This window comes from Pollachius pollachius (assembly GCF_949987615.1).
Source record: "Pollachius pollachius genome assembly, chromosome: 16".
Taxonomy (NCBI): Eukaryota; Metazoa; Chordata; class Actinopteri; order Gadiformes; family Gadidae; genus Pollachius; species Pollachius pollachius.
Genome location: NC_136949.1, coordinates 11,944,717 through 11,972,670, shown reverse-complemented (window position 1 = coordinate 11,972,670; position 27,954 = coordinate 11,944,717). Strand labels below are relative to the sequence as shown.

Sequence of the window (27,954 nt, the reverse complement as noted above, 5' to 3'; positions counted from 1 at the left end):
CTCTATATTCAAATATTGATACACTTGTGTCAAATCATAACTCATTTCCAGTGGAGGCTTGCTCATACAGGGTAAGAAGATGTATAAATGAACAAAGAGGAAATTGTTGACAACGAAGCAATCATCCGTACAGTAATCATTCAACGCCCTCCTACATAATAAGGAAACTATATATTTTGTTTAGAACTTACCTAAGCAAATGCCTTTTGTTTATATTTCAGTTATAAATGGGAAGCCATTGACCAGCATAATAACGTGAAGTATACTCTGAAGCTATGTGAATCGTCGCCAGATACTGCTTGTGGGGCTGGCACTGCAGTCTGTGCCTCGAACCTTACAACACAGAAGGACCAGTCAGTAGGTAAGTAAAAGCTCTATTTATTTTGTACTACACTCAAAGTCTTGCCCCAAAGACTGAATGTAGCTATAAACCTAAGGTTAAGTTCAGCTGGTGAATAGGTCTGTGAACTTGTGAAGGTAGAATTGTCTGACGTTGGAATAGAGTAACTACGTATCCATCTTTCTATTGGACTATCTATAGGTCTATCTCTATCTGCTACTGTTACAGACAATACGGCCACCTTCAACCTGAACCCGTGACCTAAAAACTCGTCATATTAATATATCCCCCCGTCCATCCTCTTTCACATCCGTCTTCACAAGCCTGCGTTAAAATTATATCAAGACAGCACACAGGGACAAATAACCCTAACACAGTAAATAAATAAACAAACAGAAAAGTTGCACAAATAAAGTTTCCTTCTGCTAGGACTGTTTTGAGTTTGGTTCCCAGCCCCGAAAAGATTTTCCAGCAGCAAAGATAGATCGCCTTGTCTTTACTCAAGATAGGCCAACTTCTGCTATGCATCCTGATGTTTGTTCTCTTCTGAACCGAGACATGTGCCACTACAAACAAAGGCCTCTATCCAGCCAGATATCAAGCCAGAGGGCTGACATCTGTGCTGATACACTCGTCTCTGACTCGCACGTCTCTCACTCTCTCAGCCAGATACACCTGAGAGATAATGTCAGAGCTCTAACAACACACACAGGCCTAGGCTGCTTTGACGAATCTCACACCGTAGCACCATAGCCTTCTGTCCGTATCATCGGACCCATCGGAGGTCAGCAAGATACAAGCCCACTAGAGGTTCTGACCACCACAGTCTGTTATAATTGGGCCACACAGCACAGCAAATTCTTTAGTCAGCCGTCCTATTTTAAGGGCTTTTTCTTTCTTGTACAAATTGGCTTTCGTCAGCATTGGAAAAAAGGAAACTGATACGCTACTTGAGCCCATAGGACCCTGATAAAAGCGTTTCAGTAGATGTTACAGCTGCACCCTTGGCATAATTGAAGTCTCGCAGCCACAAGATGAAATCTCAGTATGCTGTTTACATTGGAAATGGAACCCTGTTTTAGTGATCCAATCAAATTATGTGGCCAGTTACAAGTAATGAGCTTATAGTAGATTGCATTTTTCCATTATATGTGGAGAGCGGATGGTTGGACATAAGGAATAGCATTATTAAGCCTTAACAGACCTAGCTTAATAATAGTGTGCACTACAGGTCATCCTAATGGCCGGAAGGTATAGAAGCCTTTAACAGGCAAACTAAATGATTAGAAAATAAACAAGAAGAAAAAAAAGAATCTTGAAGATTCTCGTACCCTCCTCAAGCATCACCTTTTATAACTGTCTTGGATTGCTCAGCCTAGTGGCCTTCCATAAAGCTTACAGTGGGAGCCTCCCTGACAGAGGCATTTCATAACGACATGACAACTTGTCCTGCTGGCCCTGGGTTGTGACCTTCCCCTCGTTGACAGCTCTGATGTTTTACCGGTGCCCATGTGGTGTCCTCAGTGGGTCCTTAGTGACACAGCAGTGGAAGTCTTGTGTGTTCGAGGGGCCTCACGTTTGGCTTGAGTGTTGAATCTATAGCTGTTGTGCTCTAGCTGTTTGCTCTTTAGCTGTTGGTTCTCTAGCTGTTGGTTCTCTAGCTGTTGGTTCTGTAATGTGGGGCTATAGCTGTAGCTATTGGTGCTGTAGCTGTTGGTGCTATAGCCGTTGGTGCTGTAGCTGTTGGTGCTGTAGCTGTTGGTGCTGTAGCTGTTGGTGCTGTAGCTGTTGGTGCTGTAGCTGTTGGTGCTATAGCTGTTGGTGCTGTAGCTGTTGGTGCTGTAGCCGTTGGTGCTGTAGCCGTTGGTGCTGTAGCCGTTGGTGCTATAGCCGTTGGTGCTGTAGCTGTTGGTGCTGTAGCTGTTGGTGCTGTAACTGTTGGTACTGTAGCCGTTGGTGCTGTAGCCGTTGGTGCTGTAGCCGTTGGTGCTGTAGCTGTTGGTGCTGTAGCTGTTGGTGCTGTAGCTGTTGGTGCTGTAGCCGTTGGTGCTATAGCTGTTGGTGCTGTAGCTGTTGATTCTATAGCTGTTGGTGCTGTAGCTGTTGGTGCTATAGCCGTTGGTGCTGTTGCTGGTGGTGCTAAAACGGCCTGTGGTAACATTGGGCCCTATCAGAGGAGCTTTGTTATGATAGTAGTTGATAGTAGTTGTTATTGTTCATTTCATTGCTGCTATCCACACTATTTGTCAATTTTATTAAATGTTCTCATCTTCTTCACCGTACTACATTGAAGAGGGTGTGAGTATGAGTGCTACTGTGCAGAAGCGGCTTTGGGCCCAATGTTGGTGGATGAGGCTGGATGACGCTATATTTCCTATTACAATGCAGACATCTCTTGTGAAACACCCACAAGCCCCAGAGGTCCTTTTTGTGAAAAGAAATCTACAAAGTGCATCCTTAAAGCACTGTCTCTTATCTAGAGAGTAGAACAAATATAATAGGTAACCTGTTTCGATGCCATTAAAGTCTATAGTTGAACTAACTACACATTAAAAAACTGAGTCACAGAGCTCATCAACTTGTGACCAGCCAACACACTTGTATTACCCAGTCGCTTCATGATCACATTATAAACAGTGAGTCAGACCTAAAACATTGTCTCTGAGGATTTGATCCGCATAATGGATGTCGCTTGTCTATGTTATGTTCTCGGTTTCTCGCTCCCTACTGACGTGTTTGAGGACTAAACTGGCACTAGCATGAGTCGACTGGTGATGATCTCAAACTGTCTGCGACTATCATTTTGACCTGAATATTGATTCAATGTGGAATAAGGTTTCTATATTGAGCGGAGGGGCAAAGACGCACAGATCAGTGTAGTTGTAGTTAAATGTTGAGCAGACACACCGACCTGGGATAAATAGATAGAATTGGAGGGGGCCCCGGTCCCCTCAGGCCATCCCCAGGGGCCTCTGTGCAGCATGATTTCTAGCGTACTTTGCGTAACTACCGCCCTGGGTAATGACACTAAACAACACTATACTAAGGATAGGACAGCCCTACCCACAGAGGCAAACCATCTGCCGTGAGATCAACAGTTACTTTCAAGGTATACTTTCCCAAATCGTCAGCTGACAGAACGCCTGACTTACCTCGATGTTGCCAAGTTCTCAATAGTCCTCCCCTTTGTGTCTGTCTGTCTGTCTGTGTGTGTCTGTGTGTGTGTGTGTGTGTGTGTGTCTCTCTCACACAGGCTTTATCTGTCTCTCCCGGCTTCCCTCCTGTCCTTCGTTCAGACATGCGCATGCCCGCACACACACACACCAATAATGATCCTTCTGTCTGTGCTAGCTCTGCCTGTGTGATAACAGGTTTATGAGGTCTGTAGCTTGTTATTGCTCCAGGGTATATGTTATGTATATATCAAGAGGAAATCTTTCTTGTTGTTCAAAAAGAAAATGATTTGAAGGACAATGGATCAGAAATCCATTGTTGTTCTATTGTGAAAAGTTGAAAACAAAATGCTATGTTTGGTTTTGTCTTCTTTGACCTACTTACCATTAGTCGTGTAGACTATCAAACACAACGGCACGCATAACTCCACTCATGCATTGTGTGCTTGTTACTCAAACACACTCGGACAATGTTTTGGGAGCTTGGTTGTAAATATCAAGGGGCCTCCAGAATTATAACTCATGTTGTAAGTATGGGATAAATTAAGTTACTTCAGTGATTGCCGTCTCTTTGGTTGTCGTCTGCTCTGCGATAACTGTCACCAATGTAGAGCTTTAAAGATCATTAATGAATGATCCCCTTCATGAACAGAATGCCCAGCTATGTGCCAAGCCCATGCATGCCCAACGAGGCGTCCAAACACTCAAATGTGAATCAAGTAGCGATAAAGTTAACAGGGGAAAAAATACACAACAATATCATAGTATCTTTTGACAATGTGAGAAACATCATGTGTAACCTATTTTGATGTTGCATACCCCTTTTGTTAAAGGCAGTCAATAATAATGCCTGCTATAAAGAAATGGTGATGGTGACGGTAATAAAATGCTGTGTGTTAGATGGGTTCATTCGGGTTCCCTGATGTACAAGACATTGGCATTAATGGTGACATGGCATCATAATCAATCCAGCTTGAAGTGCGTCTTATGACTTAAGAGATGCCTAATTTAAGACCATGAAATGCATGCTGGGGGACTGATTGTGTAACGTCTCTCCCACGCTAGTATTCACTAGTCTTGACCTTTACCCTTAAGTGAGATCACGCGGTGCACAAAGTCATGGTTTGTAAGGGTTCTAAAAGACACTTGCTGAACAACTTGTCCTCGTGTTTATAGACTTGTTTTAATGTGAATTACAAAATGTATTTTTTAAAAGAAAATACACAGTCTTTCTCTTAACATGATTTCTCTTTCTCCCTTCATTTTTGACTATCTTCTGATTGGCTGGCTGGCTGGATATATGTGTTTGTACTGGATGCATGGATGTAGATGAGCTAGCATTCCCTCGGTGGGTCTGGCAGCGGGGCAGACAGTTTAATAATAATAACTGAAGAATGATTCTGACCTCCCAACCCACTGTTAGGAAGTAACGCATACACATAGTCACACACATCCCGCTGGCCAGGGTCAAAACATTCATCACATTTATCATGTGAGCCCACCATGACAGAGAAAGTGTGTCGGGCGATGGGAAAATGTCCTACATCGAACCGGTCAGCTGCCCCGAGAGAAGGAGTTTAGCTTTTGATATGGCCAGCCATTGCTGGTAACATGATCTTGAACTCATTACCATGAGATGTACCTATCCCCCACTGCTAGTTAGACTAAAGGAAGTCTGTGTTGGGTTAGGTGTGTGCAATACCACATCCTTTTTGCGTTTTCTGCTCTTATGTCTTCAGCCTTTTATAGGTGGCCTCCTATATAACATTATATAACACTCATGCATTATTTTGTATGTTTGTGTAGAAACACGGGACACTTTAGTTTTTTAACGCAAAGTTCTGAATTGTACTGTATGGGGAAAGGTTTTCCAGTCCTATCTGTCGCTGAGTGTACCATGAGTTGAACTTTGACCTTGAGGTCTTGAGATCAATGAAACCCTCCCAGCCAGCGGTGTCATGAGAAACCTCTTTTTTTTTGACAGTTTGTTAAGTTTTATAGAATCAGGGTAATAATATAATTAAGTAAATAATATACAAAAAACATGTGCTGATATGGCATGCAGACGCTTTGTGTGTTAACATAGATTTTGTTCTGTTTCTGTGTTTTTATTTTAATTAACATTAAAGTTCAGCCATAAAATGAAGGCCCCTTTTCATAATAATAATTATAACATCAATTTGTGGGTCCACAGGTGAGGTATCCCTTCGGAAGTTGTCCGGCAAGGTGTTGGACTTCAACACAACCACACAGTGTCCAGGCAGTGAAGAAAAAGTCCAAAGCAGCATCAACTTCCAGTGTGGCAAGACCATGGTAAGGGTCGCCCACACAGTAAAGATCTCCCTTCGTTCCTGATGGATCTCCGTCAGGCATGCCTGCAGCTTTAAGTCGATACATTGATTTTAATTGATCAACAGAAAATGAATTTAACCTCATTTTGCTAATCATTGTTTACGTCCTTTATCAAATATCAGAAATGTACTTCTTAATCATGTTTCTGTTTGTGAAAGCACTGTTGTGCATGACCTTGTTTTTGTCTCCCTCGGTTATTGTCAAAGGTCTAGTTATGCTAGGGCTGTATGGGTTTCCTGCATGCCTTTTTACACGTTTGTGGCCCCCTTTTCAGTGGAAATGGTGTGTGTGTATCTCTACAGAAAGTCACTCAGTCCTCTCTGTATGTATCTTATTGACAGCCTCTGCATTTCCTGCCATTTGATTATTGCGGTTGGTGGGGGGGGTCTGAGGCAACCACAAGCCAGCTAAGTTTCTGACAATAGCATGAAGTGGGAAAACATAAGTGACACAGTGTCAAAATTCAAACAAAGGATCTCCAGAACGGTTCTGATTGACGGATGAGTTTTATAGGTGCTACAGCCATGATGCAGATTCATCTGAAAACTGAAGCAGTAGTTTACTAGTTTAGTAAACTACCTGTGCCCTGGTACATAAAAAGCAAAGACGCATTATTTGTGTCTTATCTTGTGATGACGCCTCTAGGTAAAGGGTCTAGGGATCAGGTAATCTAACTGTATACAGACATACTAAAATCCATACAGAAGTCCTTTGACCTTGGCTCAGTTTTGCATGCTAGATTAGTCTTGCAGCTGGACATGCTTTCGTTTGGCTTGTTTTTCCCCTTGGTTAGTGGAGGTAGCATAAAAAAATACTTTCAGTATAGTTAGGTTTGGGGATAACGAATGAATGGCTGCAGTGAAAAGTTGCATATTCTCACAGGGCCTGTTCCTTTTTTCTCTTCCTTTTCACATGAAATGCTCCAGGTCTTTAATCATAACATGATATTACCAACAGAGTTTTGCTGTAAGCAGTTTTGTGACTCAATAGCAGACTCTGACCCCCACTAATGAAATATTGCCATGGTTCATTAGAACATAATGGAATAAGATCAGATGTTTTTGCTCCATGTTCAACTTGTATTTTATGGTCATACTTGATCATTATCGTAGTGGGATTTTCCTCGGGGTATATGTGTTCAACACGTTTACGGTTGTATTCCTTTCCCATCCCAGGGCACCCCAGAGTTTGTCACCGTGTCCCAGTGTGTGCATTACTTTGAGTGGAGGAGCTACACTGCCTGCAAGAACGACAAGTTTAAACCGTCCAAAGAGGTTAGTGTGTGAACTGTGAAGTTGTGGTCTGACTAAGCACGGCAGAGGAACTGTGTGTGTCTCAGTGTGTCGCTATTGTCCCACACGTCTATATCATGGCGTCACATGTTTCTCAGAAGAGACCCGCCTTTTATCAATGAGAAGTTTGCGTGGAGCTCACAGGGCTGGGGGTTCTCTGGTGTGATTTTGAGTCTCACAGCTGTGCTTCATCTACCCATTATTCTGTTGACTCTCGGGTATCACTACAGAAAATGTCCAAAAAAAAGTTTGCCTAATTTGAGCATATAATCCCAAAGTATGACTGCTATTAAAAGTGCATCCCTGGTGGCCGCAGGTGCCCTGCTACGTGTTCGACAGCGACGGCAGGAAGCACGACCTGACGCCGCTGATCAACCTGACCACCGGCTACCTGGTGGACGACGGCGACAACTTGGTGGACTTCTACATCAACATCTGCCGCAGCCTCAGTCAGTACCCAACCGTCTGTGAACCTGGAGGACGTAGCTTCAGTCAAAAATTAGCTTGTCATTTTTCAGAGGAATCTTTGTCTATTCTTATTGGCTGTCAGCATTGTCACTCACAGAAATGTAGACGTAGCTCTTCTACCATGAAGGGAATCAGGTTGATTCTTGGGTTGATTCATCACATGTTTATTTATATATAAAATGACACAAATACAACCATTTGCTTAGACTGCTGCGCAATGGTTGTAAATTAACATGATTTAGAAATCATGTTTTCCTAGAAGGACTGTTCCCAGCTTGCGGTCCGAGATTGGTCACACCTGCATGTCAATCAAGACCTCTTTCTGACTATTAGGCAGTTCTTTGCACAGTTTATCAACTCTGTGTCCCATACTAGGCTCCGCGAGACTTGTGGTTGGCTAGCAGCCACCGTGGTGTTGTTTGCTTAAAATGGCACAAGGTCACGCCATTGCGGAAAGGAGAAGGCTGGAGAAATCAAATGCTTTTCTCATTATCGACATCCCCTATTTCAACAAACCAAAACATTTCCCCCACCCGTTAAGTCTGTAAAACTCAAAAGTCATTGTCTCGCAAACGTCATACATACGCTCAGCTTTTTTTGTGCTACACTTCCTGTATACTGCGTGTATAAAATCGCAGAAAAACTTGTGACTGACGGGACCAGTTATGTTTGATGCACTCAAACCTGCTCCTGATTCTAGCTAACACGTTCTAGTATGAAAAACACATCTTGTGCTTAACGGCTGTCTTGTCGTTTCTCACTCGTCTCGTACTTCTCTTCCTCTCTCTCTCTTCTAGATCACCCACCGTGTCCATCAGGCTCGGCGGCCTGCCTCATTGATAGTGGTGGCACCTACGACATGGGCTCCCCTAGCCAACAGCTGGAGCTGGTGGCCAACGACCGGTATAGATGCCAACAGATCCATTTTTCTGAGTGATGAATGAATTAAATAAGCCAATTTCAATTTGTTTCAATTTGTTTTCGATAATGCCACTCGACAATCGGTCGCAAAGAATCAGCCAATGTGAAGAGTGTGTGGTACAGGCTCTAGATTCCTTTCTGAATATTATTAGATTATGTTACGTTCTACTCTAGTACATAACATAATCTAATAATAATCAGTCTGAATAAAGAAGTCATGGGTCTCCAGTACCAGCGGTACTGCTAATCTACTGATTGTGGAAGCTTCTGAGTTTCAAAAATACATTTGTGTTTGTCCTCATCATCTCTGTGCTTTCTTCAACAGGCTGCAGCTACACTACAATGGGATTGACTCCGCTTTGAGTCCCAAATTCTGCAATGGACACACCCCCGCGGTCACCATCACATTCATATGCCCTTCAGTCCGGCACCAGGTCGCTATTTCGTTTTTTTTCTGTGTCACACACACACACACACACATACACACACACACACACGGACAAAGACACAGACACGGATCTCTGATCCAATCAAATGTAACCATGTTCCCAGGCTTTCTCATTACATGATGCTCCAAATGAGCACTTTGTTGAGCAAAGGGCGGTACTTTCAGTCACATGGTTTAGCGGTGTGAGGCGAGAGACCGAGAGGGTCTTTCCTTGGAGGGATATCCGTTACATGGGTTCAGATTCTTCTTTGTCAAAACTTTTGCATAACTCTATATTCAATATCCTTGGCATTATTGTCATCGTTGTTGTTCTTGTCATGTTCTCATTCTTCTCACTCCGGGGACTGTTAACTATCGTACACGGCTCATTCCAGCGACCGGGAATTGACTTAACTAGCTCACAATTCACGAGCGAAGGCCGTATTCCAGCAGCATTGTTGTTTCCTATAGGGTGGTGGACGATACCGCCGCCAATGAATGCAACACATAAAGGTTGTTTCAAACCATAGATGACAATTCTGATGCGTTTGACGTTTGACTCTGCAGGGCAGCGACCCCAGAATGATGGCGTCGGCCAACTGTCGCTACGAGGTGGAGTGGGTGACGGAGTACGCCTGCCATCGGGACTACCTGGAGAGCCACAACTGCATGCTGACCAACGATCAGCATGACATCTCCATAGACCTTACGCCCCTCACACAGTTATGTACGTACACGCACACAGAAGCTCCCGTAACACATTGTTCGACTGCCTTGCAGCGAGCATTTTCGGTTTTAATCTTGTGATCACAATTGTTCAGTCACACACACTTACACACATGACTCATTATGAGTTCTTAGTTAGTTCTGCTAGTTCTCTAAATGTTTGCGATTTTAGGCCAGGTATAAAAGGGGAAGGACATGCATCATTAACATTTGCCTTCCTTGCTTTGGCAGATCACGTTTTTTTTTGTTGCTACATATACATCTATAAATATGTATAGATATATATCTATAAATATAGATATATTTAAATACATATATACAAATTATTTGACATAAGGCGCATTTCAACCTTTAGTACCAGGAACCTTTACTCCCTTGACATTTTTTAAAGGTTCCTTGAAAACAAAAGTGAAACTATATCCCTGGATCCGCCCCGTGATTCGTATCCATTCTTTAGTGGGCTCTTTTTTGGCCATTGCTTCACCCTTCCACAAGTTTCATGAACATTAGACCAGTAGTTATTTCTGAATTCTAGGTAAAGACAGACAAACAGATAAACTGCCCAGAAATGACCTTATCGGTGCAGCTAAAAAGGATCTTGCAAATGAGGGTTTTGGTTATGGCATTAACGCAAACTGCAACGTGGCCATGCACTAACAAAGCGGTGAGGATATTTCTATACCCCTGCAGTCATAACCTGAAGTATCTGTACTATGGAAAGTACTACCTCCTGAGCAGGGACTATTTGGTGCTTAAATGAGGGATCCTGGAGCTTAATGTGTTCCTGTGTTGGAAACCTGGCTTTGGTGACAGGTGTGCGTGTATGTGTGTGTACCTCTCTAGAAACGCAGTCTGACTGCTTGCTATCTGTTCTGTAGGGAACTAATTAAAGCCCAACATGTGTTTCAAGTAGGTCACACCAACGCTGTTTTTTTTATCCCTAATCAGTAGATCTGCAAACATTCAAGGATTTTTCGTGTCAAAATTGAAGCCTCTAGTATGCCTGTAGACCACCCTTTTATGGAGCTTGAGGTTTAATGAATTGCTTTATGTCCACCAAAAGTTTTGCCACCTTTTTTAAAACCTTACAGAACTAAGAGATTTAATTTGGAAATGAACCAAGGCTTTGTGGGCTGATTTATTTAAAAAGATCCTCTAATGATTATTCCATTTAGGATCCGAACAGTGAATCTGAAATGTCCACAGTGCCCTGGTTAACATAATCGCAGAAACCTTCCCACAGACTGCTATCAGAACCAAAGCCCTGCGCATGTTTGTACAGTTGTCCCCATCCCCTCCCTAACTCTGACCCCCCCCCTCTGCTCCCGTAGCTTACGACCACCCGTACTATGCCGAGTCCAAAGGGGACGACGGGGGGGAGGGCTACGTCTACTACCTGAACGTGTGCGGGGTGGTCCAGACCAACGAGTGCGATGGTGAGGGGGGCTTCGTGTCCGCGTGCCAGGTGAAGAGGAACAAGGACGTCAAGATGGTCGCCGGCCGCTGGGAGAACCAAACGCTCCGGTACGTTGATACTGTACTCCTTCTTCCACCCCCACCACCTCCGTGTCTTTCGCTATAGTGACATGTCAGTCCGCACGAGAGCCATGGCACTAACTCTCCCTGGAAGGAAAGATCACTCTACCGCGTTCCGCCTCAAGGTTTCACCCTTCTGGACACTTTAGGGGGCTTAGGGTTAAGAAGGGCTGTAATATATCGGCCTGTGATGCCATGTGAGGCCTTTCAAACATGAACTCCGGATAAACTCCGGGGAATTAGGTCCGGAGAGGATCCGGGGTCGACCTTAAACATACGCAACGCACCACCAGAGATGAGTCGCATCAGACGTTTTCACTGGTATCGGAGATGCTCGGTATGCTTAAGGCAAGGGGTGGTTCCTGGGTACAGGAGGAGGCAGGACTCAGGATCTCAGATTCTCCAGACTTTACACTAGGCCTGGTAAAATTTGGGTAAACTGTAAAGGTGAGTATTTGGAGAAGTGAGATTGTTACTATTTTGATCAAGTTAAATCATGGTTCTGCTAAGTCGCCGATTATATTTTGAAACATCTTAGTTCTGATATTTCTCACAGCGCACGTACACTCGTCTGAACATAGAGCTTTGCTCCCTGCTTTTTATCTAACCATTCCTCAAACATCCAGGGGTAGATATGAAACAAACTCATATTCATTATTAATTTATTGCTTGCTATAATCTAAAGTTGTCCAGGTGGGTAAACGGATATTTAGCAAATTTCTTTAAAGACGCATTTGTCAGCAGAACAGCAGCTATTTGAAATGTCCCGCTTTGCAGAATGTGCGCCTGAATATTTACTTCTCTTTCCCTGTTCAAGCTTTTTTCACATTCCAGCACATTATGCGAAACAGGACATTGAAAATATCCATTACTCTGCAGCCAACATGTCTTAAAATTAATATTCTGAAGGACTTCCACGTTAAGATGGAGTCTAACTACAGATAAATGTGAAAATGTTATGTTTCATGTATATTGATCTTAACACCATTATTTGCCTATTTATTAACATATTTGACAAATAGATAAATTATTGTATTTCTATTTTACATATTGAATCCTTAATTATATTTTATTGTTCCCTTTGGTTCCTCCATACCTGCACAGTTACTCAGATGGAGATCTCACGCTGATCTACCCGGATGGCGTCAGGTGCTCCTCTGGCTTCCAGCGGATGACCATCATCAACTTTGACTGCAAAAAGGACGCGGGTGAGAGGGCCATAAAATAATGATCAAAAACCACATCCAAATACGAACTTCATGACCCATCAATTCAACATTCAGGGCAAAAAATAAACGGAACATCTAATCTGAGGTTTAGATATTTCTGGTGTTCCTACATGATCTCCCAGACCGGTAGATCTTAATCCTCCAACTAAACCCTTTTAAAGTAAAAAAGTCCACACTATTGCCCCTGTTCAGAAAACGGTGCCCAAACCCTCCAGTTTTGACGTGTCTGTGTTTCTTTTCTCTTCCTCCCGCACGTCTTGTCCGTCTCTCTTACTACCGTGTTTAATCCACAGTCAACAACGGGATCGGAACCCCGTTCTTTGCGGGCGAGACGGACTGCACCTACTACTTTGACTGGGAGACGGCGTACGCCTGTGTTAAGGAGAAGGAGGACCTGCTCTGCAGCCTGGCGGACGGCCGGAAGCGCTACGATCTGTCGCCGCTGACACGATTCCCCGGTTAGTTTAAAACGCCCGCTGGTCCTGTATCTCTGTCTCTGATCTCCTATCTCTGGGGCCCATGAGGCCGTACCCCTATGTGCCCCTATAGGGTTATAGGAGAATGGGCCCACCAACTCAAATACTGTTGATTGTAGAATACAAGAGCAAATATAACTATATCAATATTTTATACATTTTAATTTGACTCTGAATTAGAAATTCTGGATTTTATATTTGAAGAAGGAAGAGTACACTACACACAATGTAAAACTGTATTTAACATTTCGGATCCTATAAATCTTATAGTCTTATATACACGTCTATAATATTGTTTATAGACGTGTAAACCCGAGTTAATATGATTCTTCAACCCATGTCCCTGTCTCCAGTCCATAAAAGCATAAAAGCCCTTTATATATATATAAAAGCTTTCACAGAAGTATCCCACTCGCAGGCTTTTATTTGATCTAAAATCCTCATATTTAAAGACATTGGATGGTTATCAAATCCCTGCTGTACTCTTGTCCCAGCGTGGCCCTTTTCACAGTAGAGCTCAGAACAGATCCACCACTGCTCCATGCTCCTGCACTCAGCCTTCTTTATCCCTGGTGTTTCCCCCGCGTGTTGAGATGCACTTAGAAGCTGCTCTTGAAGGTTCAAGTGTCCCCCAACTGCTGCCTCAGCTGCTAAATAAGCAATGTCTGCTTGGAACCACAACTTCCACCAACGGATCCCTCCTTTTTAAAAGACACCAATAATTTGAACGATTGTATTTTTTTGAAGTCGTTCCTGTGGATTTCCATAGGCAGGAAGCACTCGATATTCACACCTAACGAATCGATCACCAGAGTCTCGTTTCACTCCTACCATCTCCTCTCTGTCCCTCTCCGCCCTCCTCCTCACCGTTTCATCTCACCCCGCCCTCTCCGCTGACGCCCAGAGGTGGACAAGGCAGAGAACTGGGAGGCGGTGGACGCCAACTTGCCGGGGACGGTCCCCCGGCGCTTCTACCTCAACGTGTGCCACCAGGTGGTCCGGCACGGGCCCGCCGAGGGCTGCCCTCAGGACGCCGCCATCTGCGCCGTGGGTGAGGAGGACCGCCGCGCTCCGACCGCCTGCTAACGCCGCTATAGGGGTGGAAGGGTAGAGGTCGGGTGGGTGATTGAGGTGGGTGGGTGGGTGATTGAGGTGGGTGGGTGGGTAGATTGATGAATAATTTTGCATTAGCTGAATGCATTAGCATTAGCTCAAAATTTCATTAATGTTCTCCTAAAATAGGTATTTTTAAGGTACCTACATTCATAACCTACAGAAAAGGTTATGAATGTGAGGAAAATAAAAGTGGATATTTAAATCAAACCTATCAGTGTTATAATTGTGTGTGTGTGGGGGGGGCGCGCAGGACAGTTAAAGGTCACCTTAATATTTAATTGGCTCACTAGGGATTCTACCTATCCTGGAGTGTTTAGTGGAGCATGGATCTTATGAAGAAGCTTTGTTTTCCAGATAAGGACGGTAAAGCCACCAGCCTAGGACGCTTCCTGTCCGCTCCACAGAAGACGGAAATAGGAAATGACATCAGACTCATCTACACAGACGGCGGCATCTGCCGGGAGAACTTTAAGATCAAGACCATCCTGACCCTCAAGTGCAAACCAAGTGGGTATTCTCTTTCTGTCTTTGTGTCTCATTCCCAGATCTATGCATGTATGTTCATGTGAGGGATTGTCACCAACTTGTGAGGGGTGGGAATGTCATCTTTTCGGTTTTGTCCTATTCCTTAATTTAGAAGTCAAGAGATTTCACACTCGCGGGTAGATTCAAAAATTCCATGAATCTTGTCCAATCATTTACCATGGGTTCGATATGAAATGGCAGATGCACAGTGGTGGGATGTCGTCATGGTTACCACGATTCGAAATCACACGAGGGAGTCCTGTGATAGGTGGTGGAATGTTTATTTTGTTATCTTGCAGCCAATCAACTGACTCCCTCAGGAATTCTGAGGTTTTGTTATCAGACCAATTAGTGACACTAGCTTCCTGTAATGCGCATTTAGCTTGCAAACAGCGATACATTTCTATTAACAAATGAACCCAGTGATTCAAAGTGAATTATCCGACGCTGGAAATGAACACACGCACGCGCGCCTGCACAAACATGCACACCATCCCAACCTCGCCCCCCTCCTCCTGGTGTGCAGGTGACCTGGAGAGCTCCCCGATGGTGCGGAGTGTGACGCCTGACGGCTGTGTCTACCAGCTGGAGTGGTACACGGCCGCCGCCTGCGTGCTCTCCAAGACCGAGGGCGACGACTGCAAGGTGGAGGACACTGAGGCCGGTGGGTACACACACAAGCACCACACACAGACACACACACAACCACCACACACTGACACAGGCACACACCAAGACACACACACAAAAAAAACGTAAAACCACACACAAAAACTAACGATACGCACAGAAAAACACAAAGCCACCACACACATACAAAAACACACAACCACCGCTCACACACACACACACACACACACACACACATACACACACATTCTGTGTGCATGCATTTGTAAACGCCCTGTTCCCCCTCCTCCCAGGTTTCTCCTTCGACCTTTCGCCCCTCAGGAAGCCGGACGGCAGCTACTACAACGTCTCCAGCCCCGACTATGAGTACTACGTCAACGTATGCGGCCCACTCACCACCGCCCACTGCCCAAAGAACGCCGGCTCCTGCCAGGTCGACAAGAGGTCTGTAGAAAGGAGCGCGTATCCAGCACACGTGCTTTACGGCTGTGTGTGTTAGTTGAACCAGTAGATTGAACTCAACCACCCAGAATGCCTTGCTTCTTCACTGCTTGCCCCATATTTGGATTTTTATACTCATCAGTTGTCCAGTTGAAACTAGTTAAAAGTAGGGTTGTCCACGACTTAACCCATTGGTTTATAGCCTTAGATTTAATGTTATGGCCGCTGTCATTGCTTGAGATTATTCACAGCCAGCAGCCAAAACGATCAATGTTAAGCACATTCAGGGTGGGAATTGATTGGCCGCCTTGCAGTATTCTATTCCAAAACTCATTAATATTCAACCTTATTCCTTTTAAAGCAAAATAAAAGTGTCAAACGGGGCCGTTCAAAAAGAATAATATGGAGGTTAACTAGCGAAACGTATTAGCCGCTTTATGTTACGAAAATTAAATTAAAATTTTCACATCTACATAAAATGGTGACGGTTTGTTCCCATTGCCGCCACCCAGGGCCGACGGACTGCGGGTGTAAGGTGGAAAGGCTTGGGGGGGCCCAAGGCAGAGGGGGGGGTCCATGGGAATAAAAAAAGTAAAAAGAAAATATTTCTTTCAAATTTTCTACCACCCTAGTGGTAGGAGCCGCACACTGCGCTCAGCGGCCAATTGCTGCCAGGCCACGTCTCTTCCCCCCCCCCCCCCCCCCCCAAGTACCTCTTGTATACAGGGCCCAGAATTTGGTGCTACGGCCCTGCCGCCACCTATAGGTTATTAGATAAACTACTGTTAGTTGCTTCCGCATGTGTTCACGTTAATATGTTCACATTGAATAAGAGCAGTAGAGCAGAGGAGTGACTGTTGTTCACCCTAATCCTACATGGTTACATATGCATATATCCTTCTAGAGTCGCTCTTAGCACAAACATTTTAATAATTCATTTGCGTGTTGCTGTTTATCGTGAAACCCTCTCTTCGTCTTGGTCCGTCTCTCGTCCTCACCCTCCTCTCCCTCCCTGGGACAGCTCCAACTCGTGGAGCCTGGGGCAGGCCGACGACCGGCTGTCCTACTACAACGGGGTGATCCAGCTGGCGTACCACAATGGCTCGCAGTACAACACCCAGAACCACATCCTGCGCTCCACGCTCATCTCCTTCCTCTGTGACCCAGCCGCCGGCGTGGGGGCCCCCGAGTTCCAGGTCTGTGTCTCCAGCGCAGGAAGTTGGCGTTATCAGCTGGATCCTCGGATTATCATTGGTCCAGTATAATCCGATAGAAAGTAGAATTGAAAGTACAAATATTTTGAATTGCCTATTCTCTATTTTGCGAGATGTAAGACACAAGCTTTATTGTCCAATTCAAATGACATGAACATTAGACAGTGCAAACAGAACTGAACAATAATAATTGTGAGTATGTGAATATATAACTATAACATATTTTTGTCTTGTAATCAAACCAATGTCACATAGGTGGAGGACAATTTCACATACAACTTCCGCTGGTACACTTCCTACGCCTGTCCCGAAATACCCCACGAGTGTTTAGTGACGGACCCCAAGACCCTGGAGCAGTACGACCTCTCCAGGTAAGGCCCACCAGGGTCAGAGGTCAAGCGGGATACCAGCCTTCACAATAAACCACGTGCCTCTCCGAGCATTGAAGAACAAAAAGATAGGAAGAGCTATACCTTATTAAAGGTGCTGTTGGTAGGAGTTAAAGAGATGAGTTTGTGGAATTCATCTTGCCTGTCAAACACAGGTTTGTGAAGTTCAAAACCTCTCAATGATGGGAAACGGTGGGGGGGGCGGGAGCAGGGAGTCGGGGTTGTCTGTTTGTTTAGTATCCAAATCCTGCTCCGCTCCGCTCACTCTTTATAACTGTTGAGCCTTAGTCACGGCACCTTTCAACCCAGATTGGGAATCAGGGTACCACAGCAGACAGTCTACAGACTGTAGACTGTGAAAATAAATTTGATGCAAAAAAGATAGAATAAAGAGAACAAATTCTGGAAAATATATGCAGAATAAGAATTAAAATGTAAATGTAAATTGACTATGTCGATCTTGTATACAGTCGAGGCAAACTTTGTAATAGCAAACGCTACATTATTGCAACGCTCCACAATTGACCGTTGTACATGGAGTGTCTGAAGTCTTTCCACCCGGCCTCCAGCCTGTCCCGGCCCAGCTCCAGCAAGAACTGGGAGGCCATGGACATGTTCGACTCCACCAACCTGCACAAGTACTACATCAACGTGTGCCGCCCCATCACTGCCGTCAAGGGCTGCGACCGCCTGGCCTCCGCCTGCCAGATGAAGTACGAAACCCAACAGGTACGTTTGGGGAGATTCACCTTTCATGTTGCATATGACATGTTTCATCACATTCCGTATTACATTCACTATATAGGCGTTTTGGAGTCATTTCATGGTGCCTATTCCAGCTGTACTCCTAATCCTCCTTCTATTCATGTTGCATACACACTATGCACTTACGCTGTACACTTTTCCAAGCGTGTGTTTTACCCAAAATATCTAAGCAAAAGGGTGATTTGTTTATTTGTCCACAATCCCACAAATGGCTCCTCGTCAGCTGGATGGAAATAACAAGCTGCTCGTTCTATCTTTGCAATCCGAAACAGAGTGGAGCAACTAATGAATAGATCCAAATTTGCGATGTCACAAGCAATTTATACGATCCACCAACCGTCACAGTTCCCTTGTGGCCACGGCAGCGTCCCGGTGCTCAGTCCACCACACCAGTGATTTGTGTCAGGGAACAAGGATGACAGGAGAAGGAACGAGGACAAATCCCTCTGTGTCTGATCACCGTTCTCCCTCCCCCTCTCCCCCTCTCTCGTCCAGGGCTCTCAAAGGGAGACGGTGTCGGTCAGCAACATGGGCGTGGCCCAGCGCGGCCCCATCATCGAGGGGCGGGACCGCCTGCTGCTGGAGTTGACGGACGGCTCGCCTTGCACGGCGGATGGCCTGACCCTGGCCTCCACCACCCGCCTCCACCTGGTGTGCTCCCAGGGGGCTGTGGTGAGTGGGGCTGGGGGAGGGGGGGAGGACGGACAACGTCCGCCGCGGGATGTCCATAGATCTAGGTTTAGAATATCATTTCATAGGTTTCCATGGCCTTCTGTAACGAAGGGCTTTGTGTGATTGTTCCGAGCTTGTCACAGGTGGGCAGTTCTAGGTCTATGCATTTAGTATGCCATGCACCAACTCAGGTTTTTTTGAGGGAAATTAAGTTGACCAATCCAAGATGGCTGTCAAGATTGACATTTAGTCGGCCGATGGCTGTTAATTCCCCGCTGCCTCCTTGCAGCCGTCGGGGCCGAAGTTCCTCAAGTACCGGAACTGCACCGCCGACTTCAAGTGGGAGACCCGCGCAGCGTGCGCCATCAGAACGTCCCAGAATGCCGTGAGCTTGCACACACACACACACACACACACACACACACACACACACACACACACACACACACACACACACACACACACACACACACACACACACACACACACACACACACACACACACACACAGCAGGAAAGCACCAACGCATGCACACTGAACCTAAAACCCATAGTACACAGGGCATGAATTTCACTCTATATTTGTAGCACGACCCAAAAATGTAATTGAATCATATTGTTTTTAACTTTTTATGTTTTCAACTTGTTGAATATAAAACATTATTTAGTGTCGGTCATGACACGGCCATGTGATTTGTGCTTAGACTGTGTGTGTGTGTGTGTGTGTGTGTGTTTCAGAGCTGCTCCGTTGTGGACCCAATCACAGGCTATGAGTTCAACCTCCAACCCCTGGCGACCAAGACTGGCTACAGGACCGAGGCCAACGGCAAGGCTTTCCTGGTAGGACATGAGCAGCACACACACCAATACCCCTGCTTCACTCAGAGTACTCACATTTTAGTTTAATCCAGGCGCTACATATAAGATGTTAGCTTTCATTTCCTCACATATTCCTATCAAGGCCTGTCTGAAATCCCTGCTCCTTTCAAGTCCATGAACTGCACCGGTTTCATGGCTTGGAACGGACAAGTGTCATTATGGGTGATGGGTGAGGTGATCAGTGAGATAAGACGTTCTCCCAGCCACGAGGCCTCCTTGTTTTTCCTTTGTTAAGTGGAGCCGAGCTCCAACCAGTTGGACCTGCTACACACAATCTGATGCATTCGACCCTGCAAACAGAGGACAACACACACACACACACACGGGCACACGGGCACACACACACACACACACACACACACACGGGCACACACACACACACGGACACACACACACACACACACACACGGGCACACACACACACACGGGCACACACACACACACAAACACACACGGCCACACACACACGGCCGCACACTGGCATTCAACTGCTGATCCCTCCCTCCCATCAGGTGAACATCTGTGCTGACATGCCGAAGTGCGGTGATGGCGTGGCTGGCTGCGAGCTGGAGGGAGATCATGTGATTGGTCCAGTGGGGAAGGAGAAGTCGCTGCAATACTCCACCGGCGGGCTGATCACGCTCACCTACAAGGGCAAGCTGGACCTGCCCACAGGTAGCCTGCTAGCATCTTCTCTTGGCCGTCCATCATGGCCACCATTGCCCTCCTGACCCTCAGTCTTTGTTCCTTCCTCTTGTTTTCCTAAGGGTTAGGGGGATGTCCTAATATGTGGCCTATGAAGCCCTTTTGAGAGTGAAGCTGTGATAAAGTGCTGTACAAATCAAATGACTCGACTTGCCTTGTCTCAGTGGTTCTGTGTGGGGCTCAGGTTTAGAAATGAATCAGCATTTATATGTCGCTTCAGGTGATACAATAGATGGAAATCAGCATTGTGGTTACAACATTGGTCATTCTGCAGAGTATGCAATTATGTGGTGGTTGTTATGTGGCTATAATACAAAGTATACAAATATAATACAAAGCCTGCAGAGTTGCGTAGTTAGAAAAATGTGTACACCTAGTTCAGGCTGTGTGTCGGTGATCACAAATACTGTGTGTGTGTGTGTGTGTGTGTGTGTGTGTGTGTGTGTGTGTGTGTGTGTGTGTGTGTGTGTGTGTGTGATGCGTGATGCGATGCTTTTTACATCTTAAATCACCCTTTAGAGGGGTTGGGGGTTCATTAACTAATTTATACGAATTGCAGAAGTTTATATGATGTAATTATTAATTCCAGAGTACAGAACCCTTTGTATTTTGCGCTCTTGTTTCAAGTGTCCTCCTCTTCCTCCTCCTCCTCCTCCTCTGCCTCCTCCTCTCCCTTGTCTCCAGCCACCCGGGACACCTTCACCATTAGTTTCTTGTGTAGCCACGACGCCCACGATGGAGAGCTGAGCCTGGAGAATGAGAGCCTGGGCTCCAGCAAGGAGGGCAGCACCAGCCACAACGTCTTCTTCCAGTTTGCCACCCCTCTGGCCTGCATCCCTGCCCCCGTGGACTGCCAGGTGTCCGGTAGGAGCCCCCGACACATGGCCATATATTGGGAATACATATATAAATATTCATCCAAGGGGAAACCAAAGGCTACCTGTTGGGCCGAGGAGGGCCCCCCATAGTAGCGTCTAAAGAGTGCATCCTGGCCGTCTTTTTTCTTATCAATGAAGTGCTATTGCGCTGTACAGGCGGTCTTCTTGCATACGAAACGCCAGCTTGCTCAAATCCGATTTGATCGGGTGAAGCCAGAATGTTTGATTGACATTAACTGGTAACCCCAAACTACAAATGACAGAGCAGGCATGCAATAGCACATGTTTAACCTATAGAGGGCAGTCGGAGTTCATATTTAAATCTATGTTTGGAAACTTACCTCAAGTTTTGGACAAAGATCATCCATGCTCCATGCATCCTTGCTTCACTATGCTTTTATAAACCATTTAATTATTTGTAGTGTAGTGTAGTGTTGAGCCTGTCTGTAATAGCAGGCGGGAGATTTTAATAATTCAAACAACTCAAGAGTCATCAGAACCCTGTTATTAACTGGCAGGGCGGCGCCAACTAGCGTAGCTGGTCTGCGTGAGTGGGAGGGGTTCTGTGAGTGCCCACAGTGGAGTCTGGTCAATCGAGAGAGGTACAATCGAGGAGATGTAGAATATATCAGTTGAAGGATGGGATTTTATCAACATTATTGAAATCACTATTGGCATTGACTAAAGATATGTCTAGATAATTATATGTCCAAGCCCTGTAACTGTAATATTTAATTTTGCTCAATAATTATATTATTTATAGACCATATTATTGTAATTCTTATTTGTTTAGATGTATTATTACGTTCCAGACATTTTGACGTGACATACGTTGTTTAAAGAACTATACCTTGAATGTTCATTCAACCGTGTATCCTGTCTTTTTTCATCAGATTCCCACGGCAACGAGTACGACCTTAGCCGTCTGACCCGGAACGCCGACGACAGCCCCTGGATCGCCATAGACACGTCCTCCGAGGCGTCAACTCGCGAATTCTACATCAACGTCTGTAAACCCCTGCCTCCCGTTGACGGCTGTCTCGGTATGTAAACACTCACACTCATTCACTCACTCAATCACTCCCACCCTTTCTCACACTCTGACGCAGACACACTCACTCCCCCACTCTCTCACACTCTTTCACGCTCTTTCTCACATTCTCACGCATACACACTCACTCACTCACTCATTCACTCACACTCTCACACACTCTTTCACACTCCCTATTCACACTCTCACGCAGACCAACTCACTCACTCACTCACTCACTCACTCACTCTCTCGCACTCTTTCATACTCTTTCTCAAACTCTCAGGCAGACATACTCACTCACTCACTCACTCACTCACTCACTCACTCACTCACTCACTCACACATTCTGGCACCCATCATGTGTATAAATATATGTAGAGACAGACCTTCCAGTAGTGTAACCTGGCCCCTCTCCCATCAGGTCCCCTGGGGGCCTGCGCCCGCCTCAACGGGGTCATGGTGAACCTGGGCTACGTGCAGTCCAGCCCGCAGGCAGCGGAGGACGGCTTCGTCACCATCGTGTACCACAACGGGGACCCCTGTGGCGCCGGGGGCCGCTGGTCCACACGCCTCATCTTCCAGTGTGACGACAACCCCGTGAGTTCCCGCCCCCCCCCCGTGCCCCCGACGTTATTATGGGATGTGGGGGTATATTCTGCATCACATGTTCTGGGAAGGTAACGGTCCAGCAGGGTGTAATAACCGCATCGCTGAGATCACAAACACAGTTCCTATTGGCTCAAAGCAGTGCCAGGTGATGCGGCAAACGACATCATCGTTGCGTTTGCTGCTGTCACTATGGTTTGATTTTGTCACGTAGTTGGAACTCTTTTGAAACACTGACCCCAGGTAAATAAAAGCATCCAACTGATCCAATGTTGGCCGCTATATTGTAATGAATTAAATTGCTGGAGGTCTGTACTTATTAAGCATGTTGCTAAACAATAAATCTTTTGTTTCTTTCTTTTAACATGTGTGTGTGTGTTTGTGTTTGCAGGGCTCCGTGGTCTTTGACCGCCAGGACGGCTGCGAGTACGTGTTCCACTGGAGAACATCTGAAGCCTGCCCCATTAGGAAGTCTCAAGGTGGGTGGGGGCAACCGTATACCGGCGACAGCGGTGGGGACTGTGTCACAATGACAACCGATGACAAAAGCAGGTCAACTAATCACACCGCATGATGGATGATTGACCCGTAGTACTCGATGCCTGGACGCCGCTTACGGTTAACCGGCCAGTAACCCATCACCATAGACATAAGTTCTCCTTACTTTTATTAACTAAATGATTGCAAATGTTTTGCCTGTAAGTATGTCAATTATGGCACCCATTGCACTCCTTACCATCCGTGGAAGGAGGAATCCCCAACTCTCCATGTTCCGTCTCAAGATCTCTTCCTTGCTAATTAAGGGAGTTTTTTCTTTTTTTTCTGGGGGGCTAGGGTCAGGGCGCTGTCATAAATGTAAGGCCTGTTAAGCCCTTTGAGAAGGTATCTGTGATTAAGGGCTGTACAAATACAAACAGATGCATAAAACCAGAATGGATTGACCTCCTGCCTAGTAATGCGCGATATAAACGATATACGATATAAACGATAAAAAATGGCCTACGATAGAGATTTGAATTCTATCGCTTTATCGCGATAATGCATGTTGATGACGCAAAATACAATGTTTAATTTTTAGTTTGGTGCGGTTCCTTTTCACATTGCAATTTTCGCAACAGTGCCAGAATTCGTCAACAAAACTGCATGTGTGCAAAGAACGTTAAATCATTGGACAAAAAGGTCTGGGGCGGGGTAAAGCGTTAAAGAAAAAGGGGGGGGGGGGGGGGGGGAAGCACCGGTGAAAGTAAACAATCATGGATATCCAGCGTGATATACATTGATCTGCCGACTGGTCCAACTCCTTCTCCCTCATCCTGACTCGGAATGTGTTAAATGCATCGGCATTTTTAAGTTATGTTTTCCAGCATACTTTTTACTTGCTTTTGTCGGACCGTCGGGTGGTGGCTCAACATGGAGCAAAGAGGAGACGGAATGTCTCTTGGATATCGGACCCAAATATCCAATAGACGTTCCGTCTCTTCTTTGCTCCATGTTGAGCAACGTCTCCGTGACAACCTCTCCGGCTGGGTCAACCTCCTTTTGATCGATAAAAAATATCACGTAATCGACAAAAATTGTAACAATCAATGATCGATCATCAATTAATCATGCCCATCCCTAATTGTCAGTACAGTGTCTGTTTCTTATCTAGAAAGACATCCGTTTTTCCTGTTCTCTGCATCTTGGGTGGCATTTAAGAACCAAGGACTTAAACTAAGTGTAGTGCCTTTTAGAATGGTTTGCACTAAAGGAAAGAAACCCAATACTAATTTTATTTATCTGCAACATTATGTTGTATGATTACAGTGTTTCACAATAAATGTTCTCGAAATGACATACTATATTTCTCTTTTTTTTAAATACATTTAGCAGTTCAGATTTTATATTGTGATATATATCGTTATCGCAAGAGGCTGCAATGTATATCGCAATATGGATTTTAGGCCATATCGCCCATCTCTACGAGTCCTGCCCCTTCCTGCCCGCCTGAATGGATTGACCTCCTGCCCCCCTACAAATACAACTGAATGGATTGACCTCCTGCCCCCCTACAAATACAACTGAATGGATTGACCTCCTGCCCCCCTACAAATACAACTGAATGGATTGACCTCCTGCCCCCCTACAAATACAACTGAATGGATTGACCTCCTGCCCTTCCCATGCAGGCGATGACTGCCAGGTGCTGGAGCCCCGCAGCGGGCACCTGTTGGACCTGAGCGCCCTGAAGGGGAGGGACTACCCGGTGCAGAGCGGGGACTACACCTACCACCTGTCTGTGTGCGGGGGGCTGCAACGGGGCATCTGCACCCACAAGGACACGGGCAACGACCGCGTGGCCTCCTGCCAGGTGAAGGGGGCCGTCCAGAAGATAGCAGGTGAGCAACAGACAGACAGACAGACAGACAGACAGACAGACAGACTCTTTCACGCTCTTGCGCCAGTGATTCATCTCATCCGCTCATTCAATCATCGTTGGCCTTTTCTTACCAGCACTCTGCTTGAGGTAGGATCCGTTGTGATCGAATCTGTATCTTGTTTTTAACCACATGGGGATCAAACCCAGTATATTCTGGTCCCAATACCTTAAGAACACCATAAGCGCCTACGCAAATGTCTGCCGCCGTTTAGTTGAGCAGTTAATGTTCGTCCTTCGCTCCAGGGTTGCTGGTGGGGCAGCCCCACCACGGCGATGCAGTGTCTGAGCAGTGAGGATTTGGTTTGCTCCTGATCTTAGGGATGGCGTCTCAGACTCTGAGCTACGTGGGGGACCAGCTCATCCTGAACTACACCATGGGCGAGACCTGCCACAAGACTTACAACAGGTCCACAGAAATCTACTTCTCCTGCCACCCCGACCAGAGTCCCGTGAGTGACACGCACACTCAGACTCTCTCACTTACTCACAATCTCTCTCTCCCACAGAAACTCCCCCCACACACACACACACACACACACACACACACACACACACACACACACACACACACACACACACACACACACACACACACACACACTCACAATCTCTCTCTCACACACAATCACTCACACACACAATCACACACACACACACACACACACACTCACAACCTCTATCACACACACACACAATCACTCACACACACAATCACACACACACACACACTCACAATCTCTCTCTCTCACACACACACAATCACACACACACACGCACGCACGCACGCACGCACGCACACGCACAATCTCACTCACAATGTAAAACCAGGGCAGGATTTGTCGTGTAATATTGCCTGCCGCTTGTCTTGCCGACTGTAGGGGGCGCCAGAGTTCATCAAGGAGACCCCGGAGTGCACCTACATGTTTAACTGGCGCACAGCTCTGGCCTGTGTCCCTGTGAAGAAAACATCCTGCTCCTACAAGTAAGACACACACACACACACACACACACACACACACACACACTAGTATGGTCTTTCTAGGATGGTTTTGGTGCTCTATGCGTGTTGCTTCAACTGTATGGCCTAATCATGTGCTCCAACCCCCTCCCCCCCAGCGACGGCAAGGGCCACTCCTACGACCTGTCCTCCCTGGCCATGGATAACACCAACTGGGTGGTGGAGAGCACCACCTCGGGCCCCTCGACCACGCAGCAGCGCTTCTACATCAACATGTGCCGGTCCCTGGTGCCGCAGGGGGGTGAGTTAGATCGGGGGCCCGGGCCCGGCCGTGTGCTTTCATGCATCTGTCTGCCATTCCCGTGCCCCACATCTCTAATGTAATGAATTGGTCATTGTTTTTCAAGCGGTGTGGATCTTTGAACTATTGATCGTTCAATTCAATGACAACGAATTAGGAAATCGAGGGATTCATGATAATGGCATGGCCGGTTTAATTGATTTCCCCGATAAATCTATCTCGTTTGTTTGTGAAATTGAAACACGGATCTTGTTATTTTTTTTCTTTCTTGAATATAGAAATAATAAACCGAGCATTCAAACGTTCCAGGCTACGTAAATGTCTCACTGCCTGTAGTAGATGCTGTCAAGAACATTCTGGTTCATCTTTATGAAAACCACTGCAAAAAAAACCTCTTAATCATCGGCCCACGCCCCCTTTCCAACATCGTCTGCTATAGGCTCGTGGAAGTGTCCGTCGGGCGCGGCCGCCTGCCTCAAGCAGGGGGAGGAGTACGTGAGCCTGGGGGAGGCCAGCACAGGGCCCAGCCTCGAGCGTGGCGTGCTGAAGCTGGAGTACACCGGCGGAGCGTTCTGCTCCGACAGCCTCCGCAAGAAGAGCGCCATCATCCGCTTCCAGTGCGACAAGGACAAGGTGGTACGTGACCCCCGGCCCGTCAGGCCAGTGATCAGGGTGGGCCCTGGCGTCACTCAGCCTCAGCCAATCAACGGGCCAGGCTTCAAGAGGAGCGGCAAATCCCCCTCCCTCCAATATTTATACTTTGACTTAGACTTTGAATGATAATAAAATACTCAGAATTGAAAGGCTAACCCAACAATTCTGTTTAGAATCAGAGATGATGATCAACCAATGTTGGCGTGTTTTGCATCAAACATATCAACATATATAACATTGTGCATTACATGGCTTACCCTTGATCAATGCTGATCTCTCCCTCACTCACTCACTCACTCACTCACTCACTCACTCACTCACTCACTCACTCACTCACTCACCCACCCACCCTCTCACGCTCGCTCTCTGTCCCTCGCCCAGGACTCCCGGCCCTTCCTCGTCACAGCGATCGAGGAATGTGTGTACACCTTCCACTGGTTCACCGTGGCCGCCTGCCCTCTCAACAGCAGCCTGCACGGCGCCTGTAGTGTCACCAACCCCGCTACAGGTTAGACCCGCACACACACGCACCTACGCACGTGTGCATACACACGGATTTGCTCAATTCTCAGAATTTAATCTGTAGACTGGCTATGAAATGATGTCACTGCATTACAGTTAATAGAATGTACCACTTCAGATGAACATGTTAAAGTTCTCACAAAATATATGTTTTGAAAATCAAATTTGGCCTTTAGTTGAATTACTTCAATAACACGATATAAAATACAAAATGTGTTATTGAATGTAGATATTTCTTTGGTCAACTGTAACTACTTGCTCAGTGGTTGAAAGCTAGCTTAGTTTGTGGACTGATTCAGATTGAAAA

The 27,954-nt window shown here is 46.0% G+C and overlaps 1 protein-coding gene across 1 annotated transcript in view; it reads left to right on the top strand.

Moving 5' to 3' along the window:
* The window catches only part of igf2r (insulin-like growth factor 2 receptor), a 44,314-nt gene that overhangs the window by 452 nt on the left and 15,908 nt on the right, over positions 1-27,954 (top strand). The window contains exons 2-32 of the mRNA XM_079754084.1: positions 222-361; positions 5,708-5,826; positions 7,041-7,139; positions 7,474-7,606; positions 8,423-8,528; positions 8,872-8,980; positions 9,541-9,700; positions 11,031-11,223; positions 12,340-12,443; positions 12,758-12,922; positions 13,845-13,991; positions 14,411-14,563; positions 15,108-15,245; positions 15,505-15,655; positions 16,674-16,848; positions 17,122-17,237; positions 17,825-17,984; positions 18,516-18,692; positions 18,982-19,077; positions 19,431-19,532; positions 20,084-20,246; positions 20,961-21,140; positions 22,048-22,197; positions 22,609-22,784; positions 23,185-23,272; positions 24,962-25,171; positions 25,531-25,661; positions 26,091-26,194; positions 26,329-26,471; positions 26,911-27,107; positions 27,507-27,633. Coding sequence (XP_079610210.1) covers positions 222-361; positions 5,708-5,826; positions 7,041-7,139; positions 7,474-7,606; positions 8,423-8,528; positions 8,872-8,980; positions 9,541-9,700; positions 11,031-11,223; positions 12,340-12,443; positions 12,758-12,922; positions 13,845-13,991; positions 14,411-14,563; positions 15,108-15,245; positions 15,505-15,655; positions 16,674-16,848; positions 17,122-17,237; positions 17,825-17,984; positions 18,516-18,692; positions 18,982-19,077; positions 19,431-19,532; positions 20,084-20,246; positions 20,961-21,140; positions 22,048-22,197; positions 22,609-22,784; positions 23,185-23,272; positions 24,962-25,171; positions 25,531-25,661; positions 26,091-26,194; positions 26,329-26,471; positions 26,911-27,107; positions 27,507-27,633 — 4,412 coding nt within the window. The remainder of the gene's footprint in view (positions 1-221; positions 362-5,707; positions 5,827-7,040; positions 7,140-7,473; positions 7,607-8,422; positions 8,529-8,871; positions 8,981-9,540; positions 9,701-11,030; positions 11,224-12,339; positions 12,444-12,757; positions 12,923-13,844; positions 13,992-14,410; positions 14,564-15,107; positions 15,246-15,504; positions 15,656-16,673; positions 16,849-17,121; positions 17,238-17,824; positions 17,985-18,515; positions 18,693-18,981; positions 19,078-19,430; positions 19,533-20,083; positions 20,247-20,960; positions 21,141-22,047; positions 22,198-22,608; positions 22,785-23,184; positions 23,273-24,961; positions 25,172-25,530; positions 25,662-26,090; positions 26,195-26,328; positions 26,472-26,910; positions 27,108-27,506; positions 27,634-27,954) is intronic.